General features: G+C 46.7%; 1 protein-coding gene across 2 annotated transcripts in view; it reads right to left on the minus strand.

Annotated features, from left to right (window-relative positions):
- VAV2 (vav guanine nucleotide exchange factor 2) overlaps positions 1-27,107 on the minus strand; it is a 121,697-nt gene extending 94,590 nt beyond the window's left edge. For both annotated transcript variants that reach the window (XM_059486318.1, XM_059486317.1), the window contains exon 1: positions 26,791-27,107. In XM_059486318.1, the coding sequence (XP_059342301.1) occupies positions 26,791-26,994 (204 nt within the window). In that variant the 5' untranslated portion in view covers positions 26,995-27,107. The remainder of the gene's footprint in view (positions 1-26,790) is intronic.
- Between the last annotated feature and the right edge of the window lie 622 nt (positions 27,108-27,729).

Consider the following 27,729-nt stretch of genomic DNA (forward strand, 5'->3'; position numbering starts at 1 on the left):
GGGATAGAGGAAGGTGTCCCTACCCAGTCTGGATGATCTACAATATCCCTTCCAAATCTTTGGTTATCCAGCAAGGTTGACTGGCAGAGCAACATCAAGTTTCTCTTTTAAAAAATCCCGTCTTTACAGCAAACAAAATTTTTGTTTATCAAAAATTATCAGGGATTCCAAAGCCGGAGGACTCCAAATGGTCTTGCTCCTGGCAACATGGGGGCTTAAGAAGAGAAAAATAAAAATCTGCTTCATTTTTCCAGCTGCATCACCTACATCCTTCATCTGCTGAGCCAGCCAATTAACTTCCCTTCTTTTTACATCCTCACTGCAAAATACCTTCAATTTATGGCTGTATCTTCAGGCAACCCTTCACTTTTCCAGCAAATTCCTCACAGATACCTAACAAACATGTTAGAATCCTGAGGAAATCCATCCATCAAGGGGGTAAATCACCCCCGTGTGATCAACAGGCAGAGGAGCCAAGCTGCCTTTGGGTGGATTCCTCCTGCTTTTGTCACATGGCACAATCCCCGAGTTGCCATCAAACACACACCGCCTGCAAACTTCACCCAGGGTTCAAAGCAAAAGAAAATAGCTTAATTTTCTTTTAATTAAAAGAATCAAAGCACAGTCTTTGGGGCCATGGTACCTCCACAGACGTGGTTCGTTAGTGCTGCTTTGGGGATTAGACATGAGGGTTTCCAGCCTGGATTAGCAAAACCACCTCATTAACAGCAGGCTGCTGCACCTACACAAAGCAAGAAATAACCTTTTACCCCTCTGCCCCTCCAGCAGAGCTGCCCCAGCACGGTGGGCACAGGACAGTCCCATCACATCAGAGCCTTCTCATCAGACAAGCACGTGCCAGAGGCAGGAATTGAAAACAAATCTGGTTTTCTGGGGCATTCCTCTATCTCACATAAACACTGCAGTAAATATAAGTGTCTAGACTGGGAGGTTTTTGGTTTTTTTTTTTTTTTGTTTTTTTTTTTTTTTTTTTTTGAATTGCTTTACAGGCTCTCTTGCTGACACTGGTTATTTCACAACTTTATCTCTGCAAGAATTTGCACCCCAGGCTGCCTGTGCTCGCTGCACTGCAGTCCCATTGATTCCAAAGTTCCAGCGTGTGCTTATTTTAAATCCTTTTAAGCCTCCAATTTTGAAAGTTAATGGCACAGGGTGCAGCCACAATTACACACAGCAAGATGCAAACCTCCTCTGCAGAGCTGCCCTGCCCTTCTGCAGCATTCCCTCCCTCTCCTGATCATCCATCCCAGGCTGGGCAGCACCAAACCACAATCACAGAATGGCTTGGGATGTTCAGGATTATCCATTTCCATCCTCTTGCCATGGGCAGGGACTTTCTACCATCCCAGTTTGCTCCAAGCCTGGCCTTGGGCACTGCCAGGGATGGGGCAGCCACAGCTGCTCTGAGAACCTGTGCCAGTGAAGGAAACAAAGGCCAAAAGTGATGTTCCACATCCAATTCAGAGGTGGAAACCCCCTCACCACAGCTGGTAAAGATATAAAAAGAGGAGGAGGCACCTGCTAAGGTGGCAGCTCCAGGTGACATCGGCACAGAGCCACCACACCACCAGCCAGGCCCTGGACAAACATGGACAAAAAAGCCCATCATCTATTCAAAGAGCTGCTGGAAAAGGCCTGGTGGAATCCACAACAAACTCAATTAACCAGTTAATTAAGGAGCTGGCAGCAAGGCCACCACACTGCCCACAGGAACAGCCACCACTGGGGATGACAGCTGCAGGTGGGTTTCACCCTCACTCCTGGAGCACCACAAGTCCAGGTGGGGACACCCAGCACAGTTCACTCCTGGCCCTTTTTCTGTGGCCAATCTGCAAAGTGCCATCTTGTGCTTTTGATTTTCCTGGCGTTTTGAGGTCACTGCTGATGGAAGATGATGAATTCTTGGCTCAGGACTGTTACTCAAGAGCCACAGGTTAAAATTAGCTCCCATTTAACACGGGCTGTGCTGAGGCCGTTTTATTCACCAGTCAATCACACCTTTGGACAAGCAAACGTTTCACAGGAGAGAAAAGAAATCAATGTTTTCCATGGGGCTCATTCAGCACCTGTCAGGCCCAAAATCAGTGCTGTCATTTATCTAATTTTAGTGAGGCTGGAGCTGAGGAGCAGGGCCCTGAGAACAAGGGAGCACCAACATCACAAATTCCCAATCCTGGCACCCTCCTGTGCATCCAAAACAGCTTTGGGAGCCACCAGCCATGGCTCCAGGGAATTCCATGAATTCCACAGCCACCAACGTTTCCATGGCCAGCAACATTTCCAGGCTCTGGAACAGCCCCAGGACAAATCCTTCACAGGGGAGAACACCCTGGGCACTGCAAAGCCCATCAGAGAGGGAAGAGGGACTGGAACAGGGATGGGATTGTGAAAAACAGAGCAAGAAACTCATCTAGTGAAACAAAACACCCTGAAGGCAGATAATGGATGAGAAAAACGTGGTCAGCTCTGCCCCAGGCCTTGCAGGGTTGTAAGAAGCAGCACTAGAGAGAGGCAGCAAAGGGCCCCATCACCTGCACTCAGCCAGTTTCACAAGAGCTCTGCTTATTTTTAACCACTCTGCAGAGTCATAAAGTGAAAAAACTGCTCTGAACTCCCCCTGGGAGCCCCTGGCCACCCTCCTGCACACTGGGGTGGCCAACACCCCCAAGGCCTGGGACACACTGGGAGCTCCTCAGCAGCTTCTGGGACGCTCTGTTTAATAGAAGGTTTTCATGATTTTCTCTCTTTTACTGAATTCAGTGAGTTTAGAGACTCCTCAGATGATTACAGGCCATACAAAGGGTTGTGCTGCTGAGTTTTTGTGCCACTCAAACTCAGAAATGCACTGGAGGTGCCTTCAGGGGAGGTCAAAAAAGGGGTAATTTGGTGTTTGAGTAACTCCACTTTGCACTGGGATCCCAGCAGGGACATGCCCAGCCACCCCAGATGTTTCTGCAATTGGAAACTCCAGCCTGGGGGTGGGAGAGGACTCTTGGGGAGGGTGTGGGTGACTTTTCCTCACAGCCCACACTTCAGGCCCCTCCCTGCACTCCCCAAATGACTGGGCACCCGTGGCACCTGCACTGACAAGACAGGAGCCATTTCCAATGCAAATTCACCAGAGAAGAGAAAACTGCTCGGGGTGGGCTGGAAACACATCCCAGACCTAAAGGCCACACATGCACCCACCAAAACTGCTTTGTTAATGGAGAAACACAACCATTTTTGTTAAAAAAGATCTCCAAGATCAAGTCCAACCATCAACTCAGCACTGCCAAGCCCTCCAGTAAGGGGCTTGGATTGCCCCCCAAACCTCCCATGGCTTTGTTCCTGCTGGCTTTGTTCCTCCCCAGCTTTGCCCCATTGTCTCTGGTGCAGAGGCAGCACAAACCCTCTGCAGAGAATTCCCCAACGCATTTGGATTCAAGTCAGAGCTCATCAATTACTCCAGATGGACAGATTAAATTTCAGGTTGTTGGACAGCAGATTTATCTATTGAGAAGTGGAGAATGAAATTATTTCTCAAACAGTTTAGCACTATTATTTCCCCCTCCCTTTGCCTTTCAAAGCCATTCCCATTGCGGAGCGCTCCAGGGCTGGGCAAATTCCACTTAGGGAGGCTGATTAATGAGCCTGAAACACTGATGAGGGCTGACCTCTCCACAGCTTCTCCTTCTCACATCCCCTCACAAGCACCATTCATCCCTAGGAAAGCACCTGAGGGAAAGCAACCATGGATTTTAGCAACCACCCATAGCAGGGCAATGGGGGAAAGCAAGAAAAGGGAGGAAAATCAGCCAGAGCACAGGGGAGATGAAAAACTCCTGCACAAACTCACCAGGAGCTTCCACCTTGCCCAAGAGAAGCATAGAAGGGTCCAGCAGCAGGGCAGGAGAGGCTGCCAAACCCTGCTCTGGTCCTGCTCATCCTCAAAGGGACAAAGATCCACCCCAGTCACTATCCTCAAACCTTCACTCATCATTGTCCTGGCATGGCTCAAAGGGACAAAGACCCCACAGGAATCATCCTCAAAACTTCACTCATCATTGTCCTGGCATGGCTCAAAGGGACAAAGACCCCACAGGAATCATCCTCAAAACTTCACTCATCATTGTCCTGGCATGGCTCAAAGGGACAAAGACCCCACAGGAATCATCCTCAAACCTTCACTCATCATTGTCCTGGCATGGCTCAAAGGGACAAAGACCCCACAGGAATCATCCTCAAACCTTCACTCATCATTGTCCTGGCATGGCTCAAAGGGACAAAGATCCCCCCCAGTCACTCCACAGGAACTTCCCATCATGGGCTCTCAAAGGGAAGAGGTCTCCCAGTTAACAACATAAAGCCCATTAAATGGAAACCAGAATATACATGGAATTGTGAAAAAATAATTAAAAACTACAAAACAAAAGTAAAAAAATAACAAAAAGAGAATCTGGAGTAACCTGGTTAACACCCAGATGTCCCAAGCCTCAGCCCCACAGGCAGAGGACTCTCAGTTATCAATATAAAACCCATGGACTGGAAACCAGAGTATACACGGAATTGTGAAAAAATAATTAGAACTACAAAATAAAAGTAGAGCATTTACAAACAGAGAATCTGGAGTAACCTGTTAAATACCCAGAGGCAGAGGACACTCAGAGGGTGCTGCTGTCACCCTGCCATGCCCAGGGCTCCAAGAACTCATTGTGTTTTATCCAAGGAAGTTTTCCTGACTCCTGAGCTCCTCATGAAGACTGCCAGGCTCATTTCCCCCATTACACATGGGGAAAAAAAGTGGAAAAGCAAAAATAAAGCTGTAAGTGTGGCTAAAACCCCCATCCATCAGGCAGCTGAGATGGGTAACTCCAGATAATGACTCAGGACAGGGCTCTGGTGACACAGGGATGTCCCAGGCAAGCCCAGATGTTCCCACATTCCCAGGGGAACGCCAGGCTCTGTCTGTCTGTCCATCCATGCTCACCCCACAGCACTCAGGGGCTCTAAATGAGAGGAAGGAAGCTGCAACTTCCCGAAGAGAAAACGCTGGAGCTGCCACTGCTGACAGTGCTTCCCTCCTTTGTGGAGCCCTCCCAGGCCTGCAGGGGCTGGGAAAGGCAGGATAATTAAGGTTTCAAGGCTTTAACTGCAGTGCCTGGCAGGGTTTCACCCACAGTGCTCACAAGGGCTGAAATCGCCCCGAAAACCCCAAATCCAGCGGGTCCAACAGGTTCAGCACTGGTGCAACCCCCCCAGGCACAGAAATGAGGTTTGTGTCACCCAAACCCTTTCCACTGGGGCTCTGGAAAACCCCAATCAAATCCCTGTGTGGCTGATTGTTCTCTAGAAATGATCTTTTAGGATATCTCTAAGAGATTTGAATAGCCAATCCCAGGGATAACAGAGTTCCTGGCAAAAGCAGGTGGGCAAAATGGATCTTTTAGGATATCTCTAAGAGACCTGAAGAGCCAAACTCAGGAATAACAAGAGTTTCTGGCAAAACCAGGTGGGCACAGCCCCTTTCTGGCAGCCCTGGTCTCCAGCAGCTCCTGGGGGATGGATAGCAAGACAGGGAGAGAGGCTTTGCACCCCTGAGTGTGGGCAGGGCACCAAGGATCACCCAGAGGAGAAATCCAGGAACTTCCAGGGTTCATCATTTGCCCCAGCACATCCCTCCAAGGTGGTTCTTTTGGGCTTTCTCCCAGAATTCAGGAATTTCAGAGTGCTGCATGCCAGATCTGGGTGTCTGCACTGCAGACTGAGAAATCCAGGCTGGGCTTTCCTGAGCAGTGAAATCTGGGGCTGCAGAAAGAAATAAAATCTGAGGCTGCAAAAAGCCTGGGAGCAGCAGGGCTCAGAGGCATTGCTCAACCTGCCCACATTTGGCATCCTGAATGAAGAATTCCCTTCCACACTCCTCACACCCAGCCTCTTTCTCTTATAGCTGGAGGAAACACAGTTCTATTGGGAAAATCAATTTAAAAAGGGGAGAAAAAAGAAAAAAAAATAAAAAAAGAGATGTTTCAGCTCATTATATTGCTGTGATTCCCAACCTCACCCAGGATCACACTTCAGCCCGAAAACACAACCACAGATAAGAGATGGGACATGTGAAAAACAAACCCTGCTGGGAGCTGATGGAGAAATGAGATAACTCCATGCGTGGGAAGGCTCCTGCAGAGAAAACTCCAAACATTTGGGCCAACCCAAGGCTCTGGGAGAGGACTTGACCTGAAGCATGACAATGAAATTACAGCAGAGCACTTGAGGAAAGGCAGGAATTGCGTAAGCCCAGCTGGAGTTACGCTGCAGGGCTGCTCTTCCAGGGAGCTTTCCAGGCAGGAATTGCCCTCCTGCTCCTCAGGCTGGCCCAGGGAATGGGACCCTGATGGACTCTGCACAGGGCAGGGATGAGAACAGCTCTGGTGCAGCTCTCAGATGAGTCCAGAGCAGCCAAGCCAGCAAATAGAGCCTTGTCAGGTCAAGCTCTGGGTACAGCCTGCAAGCCTGGGCTCATGCAAGGCATTCCCAAAACTCATTTTTGTCTCTTTAAAACCAAAATGCCCTGAAAAAATGGTGAGGAGCCAAGATCTGAAGCATTTGTGAGCCACAGGGTGGGATTGGAGGGTGTTTGCAGCAGGGGACTGCAGTGCCATTCATGCAAAATTGTCAAAACAGACAAATAATAATCAAACATGCAAGCTGAATTAAAAATCTTTATATATCAGTTATGGAGGAGTAGATTTTAAATATTCATTGATATCTGGACGTGTTCAAGGCCAGATTGGACAGGGCTTGGAGCAAGCTGGTCTAGAGGGAAGTGTCCTTGCCCATGGCCCCAATGAGTTTTATGGTCACTTCCATAAAATCTGTGATTTTATAATCCCCAAACACCCCTGAGCTAAGATTAGCCAAAGGAAAAAAATCATTTCAGGGGCCTCACTGCAGACTCTGCTTTCTTCAAGCACCTCAAGAAATCTGATTTTAGAAATTCTGCCATCAGACCAGCAGCATGCAATCTTCCAACATGCAAAAGACTTTTCTGGGAAGAGCTTGTATGGCTGCCATGGCATTATTCATCCATGGTGGGGAAAATTCAATTTTTCTGCACACAGTCACGCTGTGGGGTGACTCCTTCCCAATTAGCCTCACTTCACTCCCACAAAGCCTCCAAAATTACAGCCAAATGTGGTGTTCTCCTCAGTGCAAGAAGTGCCAGGGTACCTGCCAGGAGGCAGAGCAAACAAACTCCTGCCACATTCGTCCCACAGAGCCCAAGCACAGCATCACCCACAGGGAAATCACCCCTGCAAAGCAAACCCCCAGCCAAGGAAAACATTCATAACTCACAGCTTTTACCTTTGAAATGGGTGATGGAGGAAATAAAAGCCTGGAAAAACTGCAAGCCTCTGTTGTGGTGTGTCACTGTCATATTTTCTGAAAAACCCATTTGCCAGGATTTCTCCTCCTGGTAGGCTGAGGAGCCTCACAATATTTATCTCCTTTGCGTCTCCTGTGTTTTGCTGCTTTGGAATGTGGTGGGAGATTGTTTATCCAACAGGTGCTTGGATCATTCAAGGTTTGATTGGTTTCATGTGAATTGTTTTAGCTTAATGACCAATCACCACCAGCTGTGTCAGGACTTGAAGGAGTCAGGAGTTTTCATTATCATTCTTTATAGCCTTATGTCTGTATCCTTTCTCTATTCTTTAGTATAGTTTTAGTATAGCATAATATAATATAATACAATATCATATTTAATTGATTTAATATCAGAACTCCCCTGGCAGCAGGAGAAGCCCCCCATGAGTCTCTACCAGCTCCATAAAGCTTCAGAACACATCCCAAAAACCCAAATACACCAACCCCAAACCCATCCCTGTGGCCAGGAAAGGAAAACCCACCCACAAGCACAAACACCCATTTTTCTTTCCACCTAAAGCCCTCGTGCTGCCCTGGGCAATTTGCATTCAGGGTTTCAGTTCCTCTCCTTGCAGCACTGCAAGGAAATTAATTAACTGAAGAGTAACTGTGAGTATCACAGGAAATCTGAAGGTTAACCATCATCTCTAATGTAGGCACCAGATAAAAATCAGAATGAACTTTGATCAAGGGGAGGATGAAGAGGCCACTGGCATTACTGTGATGTTGGTTGGTTGAGTTTCTTTTTTATTAGGATTTTAAGATTAGAGGCTGTGTTTTATCTGTAAGATTTCAATTAAGCATTTTCAGCCCTCGTGGAGGAAAGAGAGAGGTTTAATTCCTTACTAGAGAGTATCAAGCATCATTGCAATCAGTGTGACATCAGTGAAAAACAGGTGAAAAGCACAAGAGCCATCACTTCTCCATCCTGGCACCTATTTGGAAGGAAATCCAAATTCTGGGGAGGATGCTCAGAGCCCCAGCAGGGGCAGGGCTGTCCTAAACCAGCCCAATTATCCCAACTCACACCACAGCAACAAAACAGGCAACAAAAAGGAAATCACTTCCATTTCAAGTTATTTTTTTGCAAGGGTGGAACTGAATGAGACTCCAGCCAGAGCTGAGTCTGGTTCTGGGAAGTTCCCTAAAGCATCAAGAGATTTTTTTACCACCATGAATTAAAGATCTTTCTGCAGTGAGCAGTGCTTAAATTTTGGCATTTTTGCCGACTCCAAACCTCCCTGGGTTTGGGCAAAACCCTGTCCCTCACCTCTTCTGAATTAAAACAAGGGCAGCTTCATTTCTGCCCAATTTATCTCTCCTTGAGGATGTGACTATTTTACCTTATCTGGAAGATTTTTTTTTTTTCCCTCCCTTGCCAAGAGGTAAAATTTACTGCCCCAGCAATGCAGAACAGTTCCTGCTCCCCATGATAAAAACAGGCTACAGAAAATTAATCTGCTGGCTACTTAATTTGTAAAGCTGCTTAAAAAGGTCAGGTCCCCAGCTCATAAAAACCACCCCTGAGAACAGATCCCAGCGATTACGGGAAACAAGGCTCTGGATATTTCTATAAATTAATGCTCGGGGAGGATAACAAGATAACAGGACCCTCTAATTTAACACCCACATCCCATTCCTGGCAGCTCCACACACTCATTTATTACAGTAACACATCAGGGGTGCACCCAAAGCTGGCACCTGGGGCTAGAGGGGGTTGGAAATCCTCCCAAAATCCTCCCAAAATGCTTTGACTGAACAGTTTCCAGCCCTGGATTCACATTTCTGTAAAGCAATTCCTCCTTTTTAAGCCAGGCTAACAGGGGTTAAACACACACAAGCAGAGAAATATTTTTATATTTTTTTATCTTTTTTTTTTCTTTGCTAAAAATAAGGAAGAACATCATTCTGTGTTTTGTGAGGGGGGCTATATTTTTTTCAATATAGGCTTTGGTAAATTATTTAATGGGAAGTTGCATGTTGGGGATTAATCACAAATATTTGTGTAATTCTGCACTGATTTAGTCTGTTAAGCAGGAAAACTCCACTGGAAAATCTCCCTGTGAGACGACGGGAATATCCAGGTTGGCTGTCTGAGAATTCCTGAATGGAATTGGGTCCTGTCAAACCCAATTCCCCAGGACATCATTTCCTCTGGAACAACCTGCTCCAGTGCAAGGTGTCCCTGCCCTGGGGCACTACATGAGCATCCAGGTCCCTTCCAACCCAAACCAGTCTGGGATTCCATGGAACAGGATTTAATGAGAATTTCCCAGCCAGACAGGAGCTCCAGTGCAAGGTGTCCCTGCCCTGGGGCACTGCACGAGCATCCAGGTCCCTTCCAACCCAAACCAGTCTGGGATTCCATGGATTTAATGAGGAATTTCCCAGCCAGACAGAAGCAGCTCCACCAGACAGTGCACAAGCAAAGCTGCCTGTTAATTGGAATATCTCAAATAAACTCTGGGAGCAAATTGCATTTGCAGAGCGTTAGGGAAGGCTGGGCTGCTTTTTGCTGTGCCAGGCTAATTAATTTGGTACAATTTGAGGATGCAGATAAGGCCCCAGGGACATGTTGGGCTGGACCATTAATGCTGAGCTTCAGCCAGAGGGGTGAAGAGGGGAACTGGCAGCAGCATCTGATTCCTCCTCGGCAGCTCCACTGCATCTCCTTCCAAAGCCACCCACTCTGCTGGACTGGGCTGGGAACTGTCTGCACAGGAAAGGACATTTGGAGCTTAATGGGAGAGGATCAATAAGTCTAAACAGGCAGCAGCCCTAAAAAAGCTCACTGACCCACGAATTAAAGTGACTTTATTGACACAGTTAAGACACTATCAACACCCAGTCAAATGCAGACTCTTCATTTCCTCTTTTTTTTCTTTTTTTTTTTGGCAGCATCCCTGCTTTAATTTCCTAAGTACCACCCAACTGAAGTTAATTTTTAGTACAGCTGCATGTATGACTTCCTTCTGCTTTAAATTATCCCTTCTCTTAGCAACTGCCTCCATCAACACACACACACACACACACAGAGTGGAACTCAGGGAGGGATTTTTTAAGCCCAGAGTTAAGGTGTGAGACCAAGCACCAAGGTTTTTGTCAGACTGATGTACACTCAGCTCTGAGCAGGAGCTATTAAAAAGCCTGGTTTAGGAGCCAGCAAAATGCATTTAAAAAACCATCCAGCAAACATTAAGGCAGGTCTGGCTCCTGTGGAAATGGCTGTGGCACACATTAGGCTGAGCTGTTAGGAATAAATTGTTCCTCTGCATAATGCAACGGAGACCATGCAAAGAGGGGAAAATGAAGGCTCCACAGTATTTTACAGGGCTATAAACAGCCAGGGAAAATAAAACATCCCTCCTAAGGTGTAGCTTCCAATGCAAAAAGCTCTTATTCAAAGCAGAGCTCCATGGGGGAAAAGCTCTCCAGCTGCTGAGTGCCTCAGGGAGGGCAGCAGAAATAACATGTCATGTAAAGTCATCGTGACCTGTCACTTCTGCTCACACTCAGGGAGCAGATGGAGGCTTTTCCTGGAGCACACTCCACCAGGAACAGCATTCCAGGCCAGGGCTGGGGCAGGGACCAACATCTGCCTGCTGGAGCTCTGGCAAGGACTCCAGGGAGGAGAGGCTGAGGAGCCAAGCCCTGCTCACATCCCTGTAAAACACTGTAGATGATGATGACTGGATTCAGCCTAGGTGACAGATGGAAGAAAAGGCCAGGATTTTTCGGATTTGTGTTTGGTTGAGACCCATTCATCCCCCCCAGGGCTGCTGAGAGGATAGCTAGGATGGTTAAGAGAGCAGGATTTAGTGAGGGCAAGGTTATGTGGAGTAGTGTGATTGGGGGGAGTTTTGTGATAGTAGATAGGAGGAGGCCAGTGGTGAGAGGAGAGCCTTGGAGTACTTCTGGGAATCAGAAGTGGAATCATTATCTACAACAATCATTATCTACATCAATCATTATCATCTACAATCATCTACCCTGGGGATGGGCATTGGAGCCTCCAGGGAACAAAGCTGTTCCACCTCTGGCTTTGGAACAGCTCAGGTGGAGCTCCAGAGGGTCCTGGCAGCCCCTGGGGGTCCCTCCCAGATCCCAAATCCCTGAGTTCTGTGAGCCCAGGGACAGCTCTGTGAGCCCAGCACTCACTCTCACGCTCCTGATCCATCATTCCCCAGCTTGGCAGGAAGGACCAAAGAGATTTCATGGAATTTTTAATCCTCCTCCACTCCCAAATGCCTCCTTCCACCCCAGGAAACTTTCTTCACACTGCACTGAATAATGCAAGGAACATCCTGGAAAAGTGATGCAACCATCTGAAATGCAGTTCTGGTTTCCTGCCATGTCAGCTCTCCCCTGGTATGGAGCTGCTGGGCTCACTCAGACACTCAACTTTTGAACTCTTGTCCCTCCTCCAGCACATGGAATGAGCTCCCAGCTGCTCTGTGCCCAAACCTCTGGACAAAAACACCTCCATATCTTACAAAACAAATTTCAATAGATCAAGGGAGATGCTGTGATTTGCTCCAGAAACTCAGGGAAATCACCTACAAGGTCCCAGTGGGTTTCAGCTGGGCACAGATGTAAATGGCAGCTATTTGGGGTTTTTTGGAGGTTCCTTTGATGGGGGGAGTGTGCAAAGTCATTTCAGGCCCAGATAAATCCAGCTGGGAAAGGTTCAGCATTGCCTATGGAGTAGCTCAGTGTCAAAGCCCAGCTCTGAACGCTCAGGGAGGAACTCCAGGGTTGCACAACCACCAGGATGGAAGGAATCCTCCTTCCCCACCTCCAGGCACATCCCACAGCCTGGACAGCACCACCACCACTCCCAACATGAGCCCAAATCCCCAGGAAAACAGCAGAGGTGCCCTGGGACAGGAGCCAGGCAGGAGGGATGGTCACACAGCACCTCCAAACTTCTGCCTGTGCCTTGGACCCCTTCATTCCTCCAAGGTCTCACAGCAGGTCAGTGTGACCCCAAAAACTGCTCCCAGACCCTCTGGAGGGCTGGGAAATGCAGCTCAGCTCCCTTCCAGCCTCTGTTCAGGTTTGGGGGTGCCCCTGGGCAGCCTGGAGAAGGGACAGCACCCAGGGAATGCTGTGGAGGGCACAGAGTGTCCCACAGCCTTCCCAAATTTCCTGCAAAAGGATCCATGTCCTAAATCTGGGACCCAGCACCACCCCAGGAGCAGGATGAGGAAGAGGAGGGGAGGAAGAATTCACACTTCTGTCCCCTTCCCTTCACACAGCCACACACCGACATAACATAACCAGCTATAACCCAGCAATAAACCAGCAGCTGAGCCCTTCCTGACCAAAACAAATCGTGGATTACAAAATCCAGCCCAGCTGTCTCTCCCCAAGCCCCAGCAGGGCAGAGGGACAACAAATCACCCTCACAGCCAATGGTTCTGCTCAGGCACAGTGAGATCTGGGTGCTCTGCATTCCCACATTAGCTGGATAACCTCTGCCCAGGATCTGTTTGCAAAGGGCCTGATACCAAGTGGAGCTTGGACCTGGGAATCCAAAAATAATCCAGAAAGCAGCGCAAATAACTCAAAGTAGTGCAAACAGTAACAGGTAAGCGGCGTTTTTGGGCACTCACATCCAGTGCTGGGCAGATTCCTGAAGAAGCAGGGTGTGGGAGCAGCCCACAGCTTTTCCCAGCTGCCTTACACCCACAAAACTGTGAAAATCCAACAGTTGTTTGGATTTATTTTCCCCCAGAAAAGTTATAACAGGAATAACAATGCCAGAACACCCAGGGATGGGAATGACCCCATCACCCCTGGGATTATTGGTTCTCCTGAGACTCCAGGGAGCACAACACAAGGAGAGCAGGGCGGGAGGCTGAAAATCCATTTCACATCCACAGACACTGCAAATGTCAAACCCCAAAGACCTGAGCCAGCCCTGGGTGGGATGAGCAGCCAGAGCCAGGAGGATTTTTGTCCAATTTTTGAGTAAAAGCCTCAATGGGTGGAGGGAGGAGAAGCTCCACATTGATCCCTCAGCACTCCCAGCCCGGCTGCTGACGTGCCAGAGACAAACCCAAGCAGGCATTAAAGCACCTGGAGCACAGACAAGTTAAATATCTCTTTTGGGGAGCAGCAGAGGCAGGTAATGACAGCCCTGCTCAGCTGAATAACGGGTTTCTATAGAGCCACCACACTCCTGACAGCCTGGCTGTGTCACACAGCATCCTCACAGCTGCTGGGAGAAGGGCTGTCTCTCAAAAATAAAGCTCTAAATCAGAGGGGAAAAAAAGCAGCAACAAAAACAACAAAAACCCAAAACCAAAAGAAACAAAGCAAGCAAATAAACAAACAAAAAAAACCATTAAAAATCAGAGAAATAAAAAAGAAAAAAACCCAACCCCCCCCCCCTCAAAGGAACTAACAAAAAAAGGAAAAAAAAAAAACAAAAACAAAAAATAAAACCCCTCTAAATCAGGGGGGAAAAAAAACCCCAACAACAACAAAAAAACAAACCAAACAAACAAAAAAACCCCAAAAAAACAAAACAAAACAAAAAAAAAACCTCTCTAAATCAGAGGGAAAAAAAAACCCCAAAAAACAAATAAACAAAAAAAAAAACAAACCCCAAAAAACCAAAAAGAACCCCTCTAAATCAGAGGGGAAAAAATCAACAACAACAAAAAAAAACCCCACAAAACCAACCAATCAAAACAACAACAACAAAAAAAACCCAAACTAAACAAAAAAAATTTAAAAATTAAAAAAAAAAACAAAAACACAAGATTTGAGCAGTTTTGCATCTGCTCAAAGAAAAAGAGATTTTCCTGTGAAGAGACTCTGGAAAATTTGGTGGTTACAGGGGTTTATTCCTTCCCTCTGCCCCATGTCTTTGGTAATTCCTCTCTGCCCCTCTGGATTTATTGCAGTTTTACTCTCACTCCTTTCATTCATATCCATTTAAATCAGGTGTTTAAGATGGTTTAAACACATAAACCAGATAATTCTGTTCACTTAGTTCTTGTTGCTGGAAGCCCAAAGCTGAACGTGGGTTGGCTTCAGTTTAATTTTTGTTTTATTTTACAAATAGGGGAATCCCTCCAGAATCCGGAATTTCACCAATCATCACTCTGGGTTTGTAAATTTTAAATCCTGGGCATTTTAAATTCGCTTTCAAGTCTGTGAGGCTTCAGAGAACACTTCAATCACCTTCTCCTGCATTTCCCCAAAGCAACAAAAACAATGTTTGTCTGTCTTTCCTCAAGGAGAAATTGAAGTGTCACATCACAGGATGCCAGGGAAACACCAGGGGAGGAAGAGCCATGGAAATATTTAACCTCAGTGCTGGATCCTGAGCCCTGAGGATGATGAGGGATGGAGAGGGACCAGCACAGGGAACACATTTGGGAAGTGCCAACACAAACTTGGCCAAAGTGCAAGGAAAAGAGATTTTGACGAGCACAAAGTGCAGGGATGGCACCCACTGGATCAGGTCTCAGAGAGCAGAGTTATTCCCAGGGATATTGAATATTCCCCACACACACAGCCAGCCCAACCAGGGCTCATCTGGCAGATGGAGCCTTCCAAAGGAACCCAAAGCCAGCAAAAAGTACTCCTGGCTTGGGGTGGAATGACAAAACAAAAGACACAGGAGCCTCAGATCACATCAAATCCCACAGCCCAGCCCTTCCCACTGCACAGGAACAGATTTTGCCCACGCTGCCAGAATTACCAGAACTATGAAAACTCAATGAGGCTTCATCTTCCATCAATAAATTCATTTCTTTTTCTATAGAGGCTCTCCCCCAGCCCTGGCAGCTGTATGCTAATTCCCCCTCAGCACTGCATTATTATCACTTGGAACAGATGTTGCAGCCACTCCAAAATCTGGAGGTTACAAAAACTATTAACCTAAGCTGGGCTGAGGAGGAGGAACAGCTCAGCCCTGTCCTTCTGTCCTTCTGCCACTGCCCCCAGCCAGGCTCTGCTCCAGCTCAGCAACCACAGCAATGAGGGGATCCCAAACTAATCAACAAAAACACCCCAAGATATTATAATTTATATAATATAATATAATATAATATAATATTATATTATATTATATTATATTATATTATATTATATTATATTATATTATATTATATATTACATTCTAAAGTATATATATTCTATTCTATATATTAGATATATACATTTTTATTTTATACAGAAAATAAAATATAGTATATATTCATATATTTTATAAATAAATGATATATATTATATATTATTTATATATTTTAGATATAAATTTATATTTTATATATAATACAAAATATCTTATTTTTGTGGTATACTATAGTATGTTATGCTATATATTATATATATAATATATATTATATATAGTATATATATATATACTATATATATTATACTAATATATACTATTATACTATATATAGTATGTATATTACATTATTTAATTTTTATAATATAATATTATTTTATATTATTTATAATTCTTACAAATTTCAAGAGATCAAGGAAGACTCTGTGATTTGCTCCAAAAACTCAGGGAAATCAGCTACAAGGTCCCAGTGGATTTCAGCTGGGCACAAATGTGGATGCAGCTATTTGGGGGTTTTTTTGAGGTGTCTTTGATGGGGGGAATGTGAAAATAAAATCATTTCAAGCCCAGATAAATCCAGCTGGGAAAGGTTCAGCATTCCCCATGGATTTCTTTCTCCAGAGCAGCCCAGCGTGGCTCCTGGAGTAATTAATGCCAGAATCTATTTATGACCTTTGAATAAATTGTTCTTTTCTGAAGGGAAAGCTGTTAAACATGTTCGCAAATATAATTAAGAGGGGAAGGGGTGGGGATGACAAAAATCTGGAATTAAATCTCTCCTAATTAGAAATGCTTCTTGCAAGAACCTGGCTAAAACCCCACTCTCAGGCAGATACTGTAGCTTCATTAAGGCCTCCTCGTTACCCTTCCCGAGATAAACCAGCTGCCAATACCAGGAAAATTCACTTCTAACCTAAGAAAAAAAAAAATATTTAGGTGTTCTCTATGTGGGGAGAGCTTGGGGACGTGCACCTGAACACGCAGAGGGTGGAAAATGCAGCAGGGGAGCAGCAAAGGGTTTGTCTGGGCTCTCAGCCTGCCCCAAAGGAACAGGTTTGGCTGCTCAGGGTATCTGACCACGATTTCTGCATCTCAGGTGAAGTTCCCAGCAGAGAGACACTGATTGCATCAGCTCCAGGCGGCCAAAGCTGCAGGGAGGGGCAGCAATTGAGGTGGGAAATCCCTTGGAAGTGCCCTCCTGCATCACTGTGAGCATCCCAACCCCTGGGAGCCAAAACTGATGGGTGAGAGCCAAAATGAGGGATGGGGACTCCAGGCAGCTCATCAAAATGCAGTTTGTTGTATCCATGGGTTACAGCAGCCCAGGGTTGTGGTGACAGAGCTGTGCCCACAGCTGTCAGCTCCAGCTGCAGGCAGGCCTGGAGACCCTGAGTTTGGGTTACAGTGCATTATAGACTTTTCTTTTGGTTACAAATGCATTTTATACTTTTCTTTTGGTTACATTGCATTATATACTTTTCTTACTTTTCTTTTGGCTACAAATGCATTATATCCTTTTCTTTTGGTTACAATGCATTGTAGACTTTTCTTTGCTGAGCATCTTAATACAGTAGGACCAATCTGTACCTTAACTTTTATCTACAGCCCATCATAACTACTGTAATCACCATATTCATGTTACTGTTCTCCAGTCACTACAAGTTAGTACATTACAGTTTAAGCTAGTACATTTTTAGTTTACTAGTACATTATTAGTTTAAGCTAGATGTTGTTTTTCAGTTTTCTTGCAGTGGAAAATTCGGAGAGCTTTTTGCTACTTGCAGCATTGCTGACTTGTTTGCCTGTGCTCTCTTCCTGCTTGGTAAAAACATTTTCTTGTTTGGGGTGGGTTTATCCTTTGCTCTAAGCCATAAAAACCCCTTCTAACTCACACACCCTTTGCCTCCTCGGTTACCCAGTGAGACTGGCTCAGCAATTCTTTCCTTCTATATCAAAATTTGCTTCCATCTCTATTCCTTCATCAGACTCTGCATGCAAAAATCTTTCTGCCAAGCACACATATCTGTGAGACTCTTGTCAAACTTTCACCCTTCCCAACCGATGAGGAAGGGTTAAAGTGAGGTGACAAATCTGTGATGTCTGCCCTGTGACCTGGAATGGGATCATTCACATCTGGCAAGATCCCAGGTGACACTTTTAATTATTTCAGAAAGCCCTTCACAAAAACTCCTCTTTTCTGCAGAATGCTTTGTGCTCAGGCAATCCCCATTCCCAAAGTCTATAATGCATTGTAACCAAAGGAAAAGTTTACAAGGAAATTTTCTGGTTTATTTTCTGTCTAAAGCCACAATTCTCCCACAGCTATGGGAGGAAAAGCCTTGTCTCTTTTTTTTTTTGTTGGTTTTGTTTTGTCTCCTCCCCTTTCCAAGGCTCACCAGTGATTTTCTTGGAAGATCACTCACATGAGAAAGTGCTTCCCATAAACACAAAATGTGCACACAAGGCTGTCCCAGTGCTGTGCACATTTCCTGTCCCGGGGCCATGCCACTCAGCCTGGGATTTCCAGGCTTTCACACACGCCATGTCTTAAAGAAATACCACTTTATTTACATATAAATATATTTTATAAATATATAAATACATAAATTTTTATATATTTAGTTACGTATAACTATATATTTTATATGTTTATTTTATATATTTAGTTATATATAAATATATAACTTTTTATACATTCTATATATATTTTAAAATATATATTTTATATAAATTAAATATTAATATAAATTAAATATAAATATGAATACTATATAGAATGAATAGATATATAAATATAAATATATAAAATATAAAAATAAAGTATAGGTATGAATAAAATATTTTTATAGAAATATATAAAATACATATATATAAAATATAAATATATCTAAAGATATAAATATATATATCTACATAGATATACAGATATATAAAATATATATAGTACTTATTTATATATATAGTATTTATATAAACACTATATATAAATATAAATATATATAGTATTTATTTCTAGATATAAATAAAATATATATTTATATATATAAATAAAATATTTATATAAAATATTCATATATTTTACACAACCCTCTAGCCCATATTATATATATAAAACATAGTTACACCATCACAGATCTCCCATTCTCATTGCTTCTGCCCCAAACCCAACCTCCCAGGAGCAAGGCTCAGCTTTAGGACAAACCTCCATCCTGCACAGATCTGAGTGCTCTGAGAGCATTCCCAGCTCTGACAAACCCCAAGGAGCCAAACTCATCCTGGAAAGCCAAGAACCCCTCCCTGCAGGGCAATCCCGGTGCCAGAGCCTGCCCTGGGTTCTCCTGCAGGGCCCGGGAGCTGCCCCAGCTCTGGCAGCAGCACAGGAACTGCCCTGCTCCCAGCCTGGCTGTACGTTTGTTTTCCAGGCACTGGGTGCCCCCAATTTCCATGGATTTCACAGATAATTCAGTGTTTGCGGTGCTGAACACAAATCACTCCTCCCCTTCCCCAGGCACAAACCTCCTCTGTTCCCCCTTCAGACACACCAGATGTTCCATTGAGCTGAAAACCACCATCAAACACACCAAAATATGTCAGTGCCCCAAAAGGGCCAATTCACTCCCCCCTCTGTCACTGACACATTTTCTGAAAAATCCTCTTTGCCCAGGATTTCTTCTCCTGGGAAGCTGAGAAACCTCAGAGAAAAATGAAAACAATATTATCTGATTTGCTTCTGCTGTGTTTTGCTGCTTTGCAACGTGGTTTGGAGACTGTTTATCCAACAGGTGATTGTTTGATTGGTTTTATGTGAATTGTTTTGACTTAATGAACAATTATGGTCAAGCTGTGTCAGGACTCTGGAAGGAGTTACAAGTTTTCATGATCATTCTTTGTAACCTTCTGTCTGTATCCTTTCTGTATTCTTTAGTATAGTTTAGTATAGCTAATATAATATAATATAATATAATATGTAATATAATATAAAATATTATATAATGTATAATATATATGTAGTATATAATATGTAATATATTATATATTATATATCATATAATATATAATATATAATATATAATATATAATATATAATATATAGTATATAATATATAATATGTAATATGTAATATGTAATATATTGTATAGTATAGAGTACACAGTATAAAATATAATATAAAATAAAATATAAGACATAGTATGTAATATAATATGTAATATAATATTTAATTAGCCTTCTAAGAACACAGAGTCAGATTCATCATTTCCTCCTTCATCCAGCAAATTCCACACCCCTCCATCAGTGTTCAGCCAAATGCTCCAAGATAAAGAACAAATTTCCTCCATGGGAACCTTTTAACCTTCCCCTTCTCCTCATTTACCAAATCCTGGAGGTTTGGGGGCCAAGCAAGGCCCCAGTGGGGCAGGCACAGGGTCCTGGTCCCTGCCAGAGCTCCAGGGACAGCCCAGAGAGGCACAGAGCCCTCCCAAGCTCCCATCCCAGGGAGCCAAACCAGCTCCATCACCTGGAGCACAGCTGGGAGAGGGCACTGAGAGATGGGAGATGTTCCCCAGCTGCAGCAAGGCTGGAAAACCCAATCCTGAAAAACCCAGTGAATAAAAATCAGATTTTTCTGGTGGGTCTGTAGCACAGAGTGCACGCAGTGCAGAGCCACGAGGAGCAGTCAGGATATGAGTCAGGCTGGGGCTGTCCAGGGAGGCAGAGGAGGCTCCTGCAGCGGGATCCTGGCTGTCCAGCAGGGTTACAAAACAGGAACAGATCCCACAGTGCCTCCTCAGAGCAAAGGGTGCTGGCCAGAGGAGGCACATCCTCTGTCCTGGGGCAGGAAGGGCTGGCAGCTCTCACACAACTGCTTGGGGACTGCAGGGAAATCTCCAAAAAGATCCAAAGAGATCCAAAGAGGTGCCCAGAAATTCATTCTGTAGGACTGGTTAGACCAGGCTGGGGAATCTGATGGCCACACATGATCTGCAGTGACCCTCCTGAGGAGAACTGGGGTTTTCAGAGCCTCCACAGAGCAGCAAGCTGCATCTACACCTGGTATTTTCACCATTCCTTCCACAGTGGAGCCCTTGTGGCTTTAGGTAGAGCACAAGCACCCCCTGACACGGGAGGGGGGACTCAGACAGCCCAAACACCCATCACAGAGAGAAAACCCCAAAAAGCCTTTCTCAGCTAAACCTTGGGTTAATTCAGACCAAACTCCAGGGCTGGGCTAGTCCAGGATCTCAGACAAACACTCCCAGAAGCACAAAATGTGCAGGGAAAAATCAAACCCCAGGCACGGGGCTCAGCATCTGCACAGCCACAGATGCCAGGGATGGGGATGAGACACCTGGAGAGCAGCACAGATTTGTTAAATGTACAAAGTTCTGTGCTCTGTTTGCAGCCAGGAGGGAGAGCCCAGCCCTGTCTGTCCATCCCATCCCTGTCTGTCCATCCCATCCCTGCCTCTCCATCCCACCCAGGCTCAGTCTGAAGCAACATTTCTGTCCCTGCCAAAATTCAGGTCCCTTCTGGCTCCAGATGAGCTGAAGGAAAAGGGTCTGGGGCTCCCACACCCACAGAATTTGGGGTGCTGGGTCCCATCCCAGCAGGCTGAGGTGGGGATGCTCAGCCCTCCCACAAAATCCACCCCAAATTCCCTCATTTCCCCAATTCCTCAGCCAGCCCCAGCAGCTGGGCAGTGCCAAAAATCCCCCTGCTCCTGGCACAGCACCCCGAGCAGGCTGGACCAGCCAAGCACTTCTTACAGCTCATCAACAGGGACAGGAGGCAGCTTGAAAAAAACCCAACCAAATCACATTTTTCATTTCTTTTTTTTTTTTTTTTAAGGCATCCATTCATTCAAGAGCTCGTTGCTGGTAGGTGTTTAATGCAGGTGTTTAGCTCTCATCCATCATTCAAGAGCGTGAAGAAAATAAAAAAATAAAAGTTTTCACTGCTTTTCAGGCTGCTTGGCACAGCTCACAGCATCCATCCAACACCCTGCACCTTCTCCTGCCCCACCAGAATATTGAATATTTATGAGCCTTCAGCAGCAGGTTCAGTTGGATGCTCCAAGCTCAGAGGGTCACAAAGAGGCTCCCAGAAGGGTTTGGGGTCTGAGTGGGGCTGGGCAGGAAGAGTGGCAGCAGCTCACACAGAGTACCTTTTTTTCCCTTTTTTTTTCCCTTTTTTTCCTTTTTTCCCTTTGCAAGTCTCAGCACATCCCAACGGGAAGTCAGTGAGACACAGTAAACAGGGATATGCAACCAGGCCATTTTTCACTTTTCTTTTTTTTTCTTTTTTGGAACAGAACTCACTTTCAAAAAAGCAGAGAATAAACAAAAAGCCAGAGGAGCTGAGCAGGGTAAATCAAGAGTAGCTACACAAACCTTGCTCAAAGAACCCACGAAGCCCTGATAATATTAAATTATATTTAACTGCTATCATGACATATGGAAGCAATTACAAGCACTGCAGCTATAAACCCTTCAAGTGGCACATTAAAAACCCCAAAGCCTTGTGAATAATCACCTGCCCCAAATCCTCCAGCATCCCCCACCTCCCCTGTACCTGGGGGAGGCTCAGAGCCACCTGCTCCTGCAGAGGCACAGCAAAGCAGCACCTCCATCACCAATAAACCAATAAAATATATAAATACATAAAGGATTTTGATGGCAAATTGAGGAAAAAGAAGAGGTAAATGTGACAGCTCAGGCAGCGTGGGGCTGCAGTTTTCTGCAGAGCAGTGGGCAGCCCAGCCATCACTCCAATTAAATTTGCTGCCTCTCATCAGCCCCCAGGGCCCCAATCAAACCTCCAGGTGCTGCAGGGAGGGCTGGATTCCCTCTGGAGAGATGTCAGGATGCTCCCAAATAACAATCCCTAACGAGCTGGCCATCGCTGCTAAATCCAACTCCGTGCACCCACCAACACATGCACTCTGTGGCTGCTCCACTTCCAGAATCCAGGAGGTTCAGGAGCAGGAAAATGAAGATTTTCAGCAGAGACCATGAAGATTTTCAGCAGAGACCATGAAGATATTTTGCAGAGATATTTTGCCCAGACCAGCCTTTGATGGGGGGTGATATCCATGGGAGTCTTGATGTTAAATCACACCACCACAGCTTTGTGCAGGCACCAATTTTCACCTTTCTTAACTCACAGAGAGTGCTCAGACAGCCAGGACGGGGCAGTGGGGCAGGATTTGGGGTGTTATTGCTTCTTCCTCAGTTGTTTCCCATTGAATTAACCCATTTCAGAGCAGAAATGCCCTTCAGAGCATCCCCAGGAGGGATGAGACTGAACCAGAGGAGGGACAGAGATCTGGAATTCTGCAGGAAACTCCCAGATCCCCCCCAGTTTTCCTGGATAATTCCTGATCAAATCCTGCAAATGTGTCTGGCACAGCTGATGCAGGCCCCATGACATTTCTGCTCCAACCAGGCTGCCCTACCAACCCCCAAACAACCCAAGGTACCAAACCCCCAAACACATCCAAGGCCCTGTCAGGAAGGATTAATTTTATCTAAGACAAATGCCAAAAAAAAGGAAAAAAAAAGGGAAAACCTCACAAAATTCACAGCACCAATATTAACCTCACCCAAACATGCAGGTGTTTTAGTGCACATATTTTTTTTAATGCTGAAACAGCAGTGGAGAGTCATTTAATTTGTATTTGACCAGAGATTTAACAAAATTAAGATTCAAAGCTAGTTATTGATGAAAATGTAAAGTTTAAAGATCTTTGTCTCACACAGTGGCAGAGGGCTGGGATTAGGAATGGGAATGGGGAGAGCAGTGGGATTTTGGGGATGGCAAAGCACAGGGCTCCCACCTCTGTAAATTCCAATGTCCTCTGCACCACACTCTGGCTGGGAAATCTCCCTGAATGACACCCCCAGAAACCCAAGCACAGCTACAGACACAATGATCAATAGGCACCAATCACCCCCATGCCATTCCCAGCTCTCCAGAAACAGAAACAAAGAGCAGAAATGAAGTTTCGCTCCATCCACACTGCCCTCACGTCCAGTGACTCTCACAAGAGAGCTGCGACTCAAGATTGTTTTTCCTGTTTATTTTCTTGGCCACTCTGGAGGTTCTTGGGGTCATCCCATCCTCCCAGGCCCCACCAAGGAGCAGATTTGGGGTCACTGAAACTGAATATGAAAATAAAGCAAACTTCAGACTGCAACTAACGGGGTGATTTGCCTCATTTATTTAATTAAGCATTAAGTATTATGCTTAATAACCCCCTACTGCTGCATGGCCAGCCTGGCCTCTCAGCTCAGTCATCCTGAGCTGATTTTACTTATTTTTTTCTATTTTTTTTTCTAATTTTTTTTCAATTTTTTTTTCTCCTTTTTTTGCAATTTGTTTAAGCCTCCATCCACCAAACCAACCAGGAACTGGAAACACTTCCAAGCACAGGGAGGTTTTATGAGTTTGGGGACGTTTTGGGAGGACAGGGACACCAATCCCTCCACACTCCAACCTCAGCTCTCATCACACCTCCAACAGCTGCAAGGAAAAACAAATCAGCACAGAAAAGGATTTAAAAGAAAAAAAAAAAAAAAAACCACACAAGTGCCTGGATCTTGAAGTGTTTCTGTGCAGTGATTTGATTTCACCTCTGGCCTTTGAAACGCTGCTCACCTCGGGCAAAAATCTGTTTTTCATTGCACACCTGCACACCTCACTTAATTCAGAGGGAAAGGTGGATGACAGAGTATTTTACTGGCAGTTTCAAGTCTAGCACAAGTGTCTTGTCCCCTGGCACTTCACCTGATTAATAACAAAATGAGCTCTCCAGTGAGGCAGACAACTGGTTAGCCAGTCCAGCCAGCCAGGCAAAATGTGCATTTATCATCAAAAACAGCCTCTGAAGTTCCTCAGTGCACACCCCTGCCCCGTGTGTGAGCACATCACAGGTGGCAAGGATGGATTCCTGCACAATTCCCCTGAAATTTGGCCCAGAGACACTGAACTGCCCCCAAGAGCCACAGCAGGGCTGGGGCATCCAGGGGGGCTCAGGCCCTCCATCATCCCCATCACCCCAGGGCAGCAGAAGTGCCTTTAACCACCCTGGGGAAAAGCCAAATTCCCAGGAATTAGCAAAAACATCAAATATAAAGGCTGATTCCAGAGTGGTTTGGGTCCCATCCTGGCTGAGGATGAGGCATCAGCAGAGCATCCACTCCCACTCCAGGTGACGCTCTGCACTCCTGTGGGCTCAGCTCTGTGCTGCTCCCCTCAAATGATCTGATTTTCAGAGGCACCAAACCCACCCCAATCAGCCCTTAGAGCTGTGAGAACAGCCAGGTGGGATAAGCAAAAAAATGTATTACAATTTTATTGTAATGAACAATTTTATTACAGACAGCAGGGCTGGGAACTGTCCCCTCCAACTAGGCAGGGACAGCAGGAGCCTCCTATCCAAACCTCATCCCAAACCAGCCCAGCATCACAGCTCCCACAGAACCAGAGCTCATGAAAAGCCCTCTCAGATCCAGCCCAACCCAGATTTGGTGCCAAATCTGCCACCAAACCACGTCCCCAAGTGCCACAACTCCAAACCCATCCTGACCTCCCCACCACAGGGCAACTGCCACACCAAAATGAGCCTTGTAGGATTACTGTATTCCCAAAAAATCCCCAAAAACACAGCGTGCCATTCCCAGCACGTTGTAGGGAAGCTCCTGCACTGCAGTTTAAATTTGGAAACATCAGCCCGAGCGGAAAGCAGTCTGATCAGTTCAGAGGCTGGAAACCCAAGAGGAAATCTCCCAGCATTGTTCCACCCAGGGCAGAGGCATCAGGACGTGTTTTTATTTATTTACTGGGGGATGGTTTCACCATGGGGCTGGGGATTCCCATCCCGGTGCTCTGCAGGATCCTCATCCTCACAGCAAATCGCACTTTGCTCCCCAAAAAAGGAGCTCCAAATTTGCTGTCCTGAGCCACAGCAGCCACACGTGGCTGTGTCCTGCTGGGTGAAGGGGACAAACTGGAAAAAAACCCATCAAAACATCGTCCTGGAGGGAAACTCCAGCGGAAAAAGGGAGAGGGATTCACTCTCACAGCACAGGAACTGAGCTCCTGCGGGCACAGGGGGTTTATTTATCCCTGAAGTCACAGACAGAAAGTTTCCCTGCAGATCTCACCGCTAGAACCTGTTGTTCAAAAATAAAAGCCGACGCTCTGACATGAACTTGTCAACACGCAGGGGCTGCCGGCGGGCAGGGCACAAAGCCCCATTTCGTTCGTTCCGATCGATTTCACTTCCCGATTCCCATGCAAATACCCGCGGCCCAGCTTGCACAAACACCAGCGGAGCTCTCAGACACAAAACAACCTGAGCTGAGCTGATTTTACTTCTTTTTTTCTTTTTTTTTCTTTTTTTTTTTTCTTTTTTTTTTTTTTTTCTGTTTGTTTAAGCCTCCTTCCATAAAACCAACAACTGGAAACGCTTCCAAGGATGGAGCCCCTTTTAAAGGAGCCAAATGGGAGAACAGGGCAAGGGTGGAATGGGGTCCCTGCCCTGAGGCCCCCATCCCCATCAGGGATGCAGCACCGGGGCTCGGGCACTGCTCCGGCCTCGCTCCCTGCCCGGCCAGGCTCGGGGCAGCCTCACAGAGCGCCAGAGCTTCTCGTGTTTTCATAAATTTATTCATTTATTTTGCTTTGAGTCTTCCCAGCCAAACTTTGGTCCCGGCGCCCGCTCCTCCCGCACATCCCAGACGGAGCAGCGCCTCCATGAAAACCCCCAATAATCCCATCTCCTCCATGCCCTGCTATTTGCTTTTGTTTCGCCACGGCTGTAAACACCAGGGGGATGTTTCCCTCCTGCCCCGGCTGCTCTCACTGCCCCGGAGCCTTTCCCGGAGAGAAACCGGGGGATAAAGCCTGGGAGGGGCTGCGGGGTGGTGGGAAAATTAACCCACAAACATCAGAGCAAAGGAGACAGAGGAGTTCTTTTACTTATTTCGAATAAAGGGAGAGGCTATGAGGCATTCCCTTAATTTTTAACAGAGGAGGGCTTTTACTTTATCCGAGTAAAGGGAGAGGCTATGGGGCATTCTCAAATTTTTATCCTAATTTCTCGATCGCATTTGAACCGGGGGGGAGGGGTTAAACAGAGGGTCTCCCACCCCATCCCATCCCATATCCCACCAAGTTGTGCAGAGCAGCAGCCGCATCCCGGGATCCAGGTGCTCCCGGGGGTTCCCCACCCGGCCACCCCTCCATCCATCCACCTCTCCGCTCCTACCTGGGACATCTGCGGCCTGAAGTTGATGTCCTTGAGGTCGATGGAGCCGGGGGACAGGTTGTGCAGCAGCTGGCACAGCAGCACCCCGTCCCGCAGCGCCTGCGCCAGGTCGAACACCACGGCCGAGGGCCAGACCACCCGGTGGTTCGGGGGCAAAACTTTGCAGTCGATGAGCCAGCGCCCGCACTGCCGCCACTCCTCCATGGCCGCGCTCCGCCGGCCGCCCCGGCCTTCCTCTCCCTCCTCCTCCTCCTCAGGAGCCGCGGGCAGCCGCCCGAGGGGCCGCGGTGCTGGGCGGCTCCGCGCTACCGCCCCGCTCCATCGCCGCCCGCCGGCCCCGCCAGCATCGCTGCGCGCCGGGGCTGCGAGCGGCAGCGGCAGGAGGAGGAGGAGGAGGAGGAGGAGGAGGAGGAAGGAGGGCGGCGCGGAGTTTTCCGGCGGAGGGCTGCCCCTGCCCCCGCTGCGGCCCCACCGCCTGCGCCGGGGTTAGGCGCGCCGCATCCTCCGGGAACAAAGCGGCGGACGGACGGACGGACGGACGGACGGACGGACGGACACGGCGGGGCCGCCCCCCCAGCGTAACTCCGTGGCGGTGCCCGGTGGAAACTTGCGCTGTTGAGGGAGCCCAGCTGGTGGCCGAGCCGGGCACCGCCGGGGGGCCCCGGGCACCGAGCAGCGAGAACCGAGCAGCCCCCGGCACCGAGCAGCTCCCGGCCCGCCCCCGGCACCGGGCACAGAGCAGCCCCGGTCCGCCCCCAGCCCGCCCCGCCGCCCCTTTGTCTGCGGGAGCCCGGGGGCGGAGGAGCTTTGGCGACGCTTTGGCTCGCAGCCTGCTTTTTTTTTCCCCCCAATATTTTTCCCTTTTCCCCCCTCCCCTTTTTTATTTTTCCTGCTTTTTGTTTTGTTTTGTTTTGTTTCGTTTTTTCCTCCCCCCCTCTC

This window comes from Ammospiza nelsoni, chromosome 20 (assembly GCF_027579445.1).
Source record: "Ammospiza nelsoni isolate bAmmNel1 chromosome 20, bAmmNel1.pri, whole genome shotgun sequence".
Classification (NCBI taxonomy): domain Eukaryota; kingdom Metazoa; phylum Chordata; class Aves; order Passeriformes; family Passerellidae; genus Ammospiza; species Ammospiza nelsoni.